At 38.1% G+C, this 938-nt stretch overlaps 1 protein-coding gene across 2 annotated transcripts in view; it reads right to left on the bottom strand.

Moving 5' to 3' along the window:
• aida (axin interactor, dorsalization associated) overlaps positions 1–461 on the bottom strand; it is a gene marked incomplete at its 5' end in the record, with an annotated part of 4,860 nt that extends 4,399 nt beyond the window's left edge. For both annotated transcript variants that reach the window (XM_035679259.1, XM_035679260.1), the window contains 2 exon segments: positions 249–312; positions 407–461. In XM_035679259.1, coding sequence (XP_035535152.1) covers positions 249–312; positions 407–461 — 119 coding nt within the window.
• Positions 462–938: the final 477 nt, after the last annotated feature.

Raw genomic sequence — 938 nt, 5'->3', positions numbered from 1 at the left:
TTACCATATCGTGCAGCCCTAGTGTGCAGAGATTTAAATATGCACTAGAAGCTGTACACATGATCCACATAGATCTATTAGAAATCTGTCCAGATGCCCAAAAAAGTGCACTATAAACTTTCTCAGTGGAAATAAACAGGTAGAAAATAAAAGCACAATTTACACACGATCCCCATTTAATGAACAAACCTCAGGGCTCCAGCAGGATATACTGTAAAATACAAACAGTAATAACGTGAGATATTTACCTTAAGGGCACTGGCTGGACATCAAAGGGAAATTCTTTGTTGTAGGTCAGTATATTTTGAATTACTGTTGACAAAGGGAAGAAGTAGTGAGTGGTGGACCCAGTCGTGACAGGAGACTTAACAACTTAATTAAATCAATTCCCAGTCAGTGCACTCACTGGTTTCCAGTTTCTTCAGTTCCTCCAACTTGAACTCTTCCTTCGACTGCGTGCACTACAGAAGAGACAGACAAAGGACACATTTAATACTGTACAGCTTTAGAAAAGTTAATTTACATGGAAGTGTGCCTTTCATTGACCGATAAAGAAACAGACTGCAGACTACAGTGAGTAGACTGTACCGGGGTCACAGGTACCACTGAGGTCTTCTGTATTGTATCTGGGAATCTGGGGACTTTAATGACCTGAAGATGAGCACATGTTCTCCTCTGTACTCTGTATATTAGGAATTTGTCTGTTTTTATAAAATACAAATTATTAAATTATGGAATTCAATAAGAAATATTTCTCCTACAGAATTATATTCCCGTGGAGAAGGCTGTGAATCAGCATTTAAACCATCATACAGGAAAATAAACTACACAGAAAATGTAACAAAACATATCACTGGCCTGTAAACAAGCTCGCTGTGGCAGAAGTTATGTACAAATGTGTTGTGTTTAGATTGTGTTGATGTTGTGTGTGTATGAGA

Source organism: Morone saxatilis, unplaced genomic scaffold (assembly GCF_004916995.1).
Source record: "Morone saxatilis isolate NCDOM2014 unplaced genomic scaffold, NCSU_SB_2.0 Contig7, whole genome shotgun sequence".
In the NCBI taxonomy this organism is placed as follows: domain Eukaryota; kingdom Metazoa; phylum Chordata; class Actinopteri; family Moronidae; genus Morone; species Morone saxatilis.
This window is presented reverse-complemented; position numbering and strand designations above follow the sequence as displayed.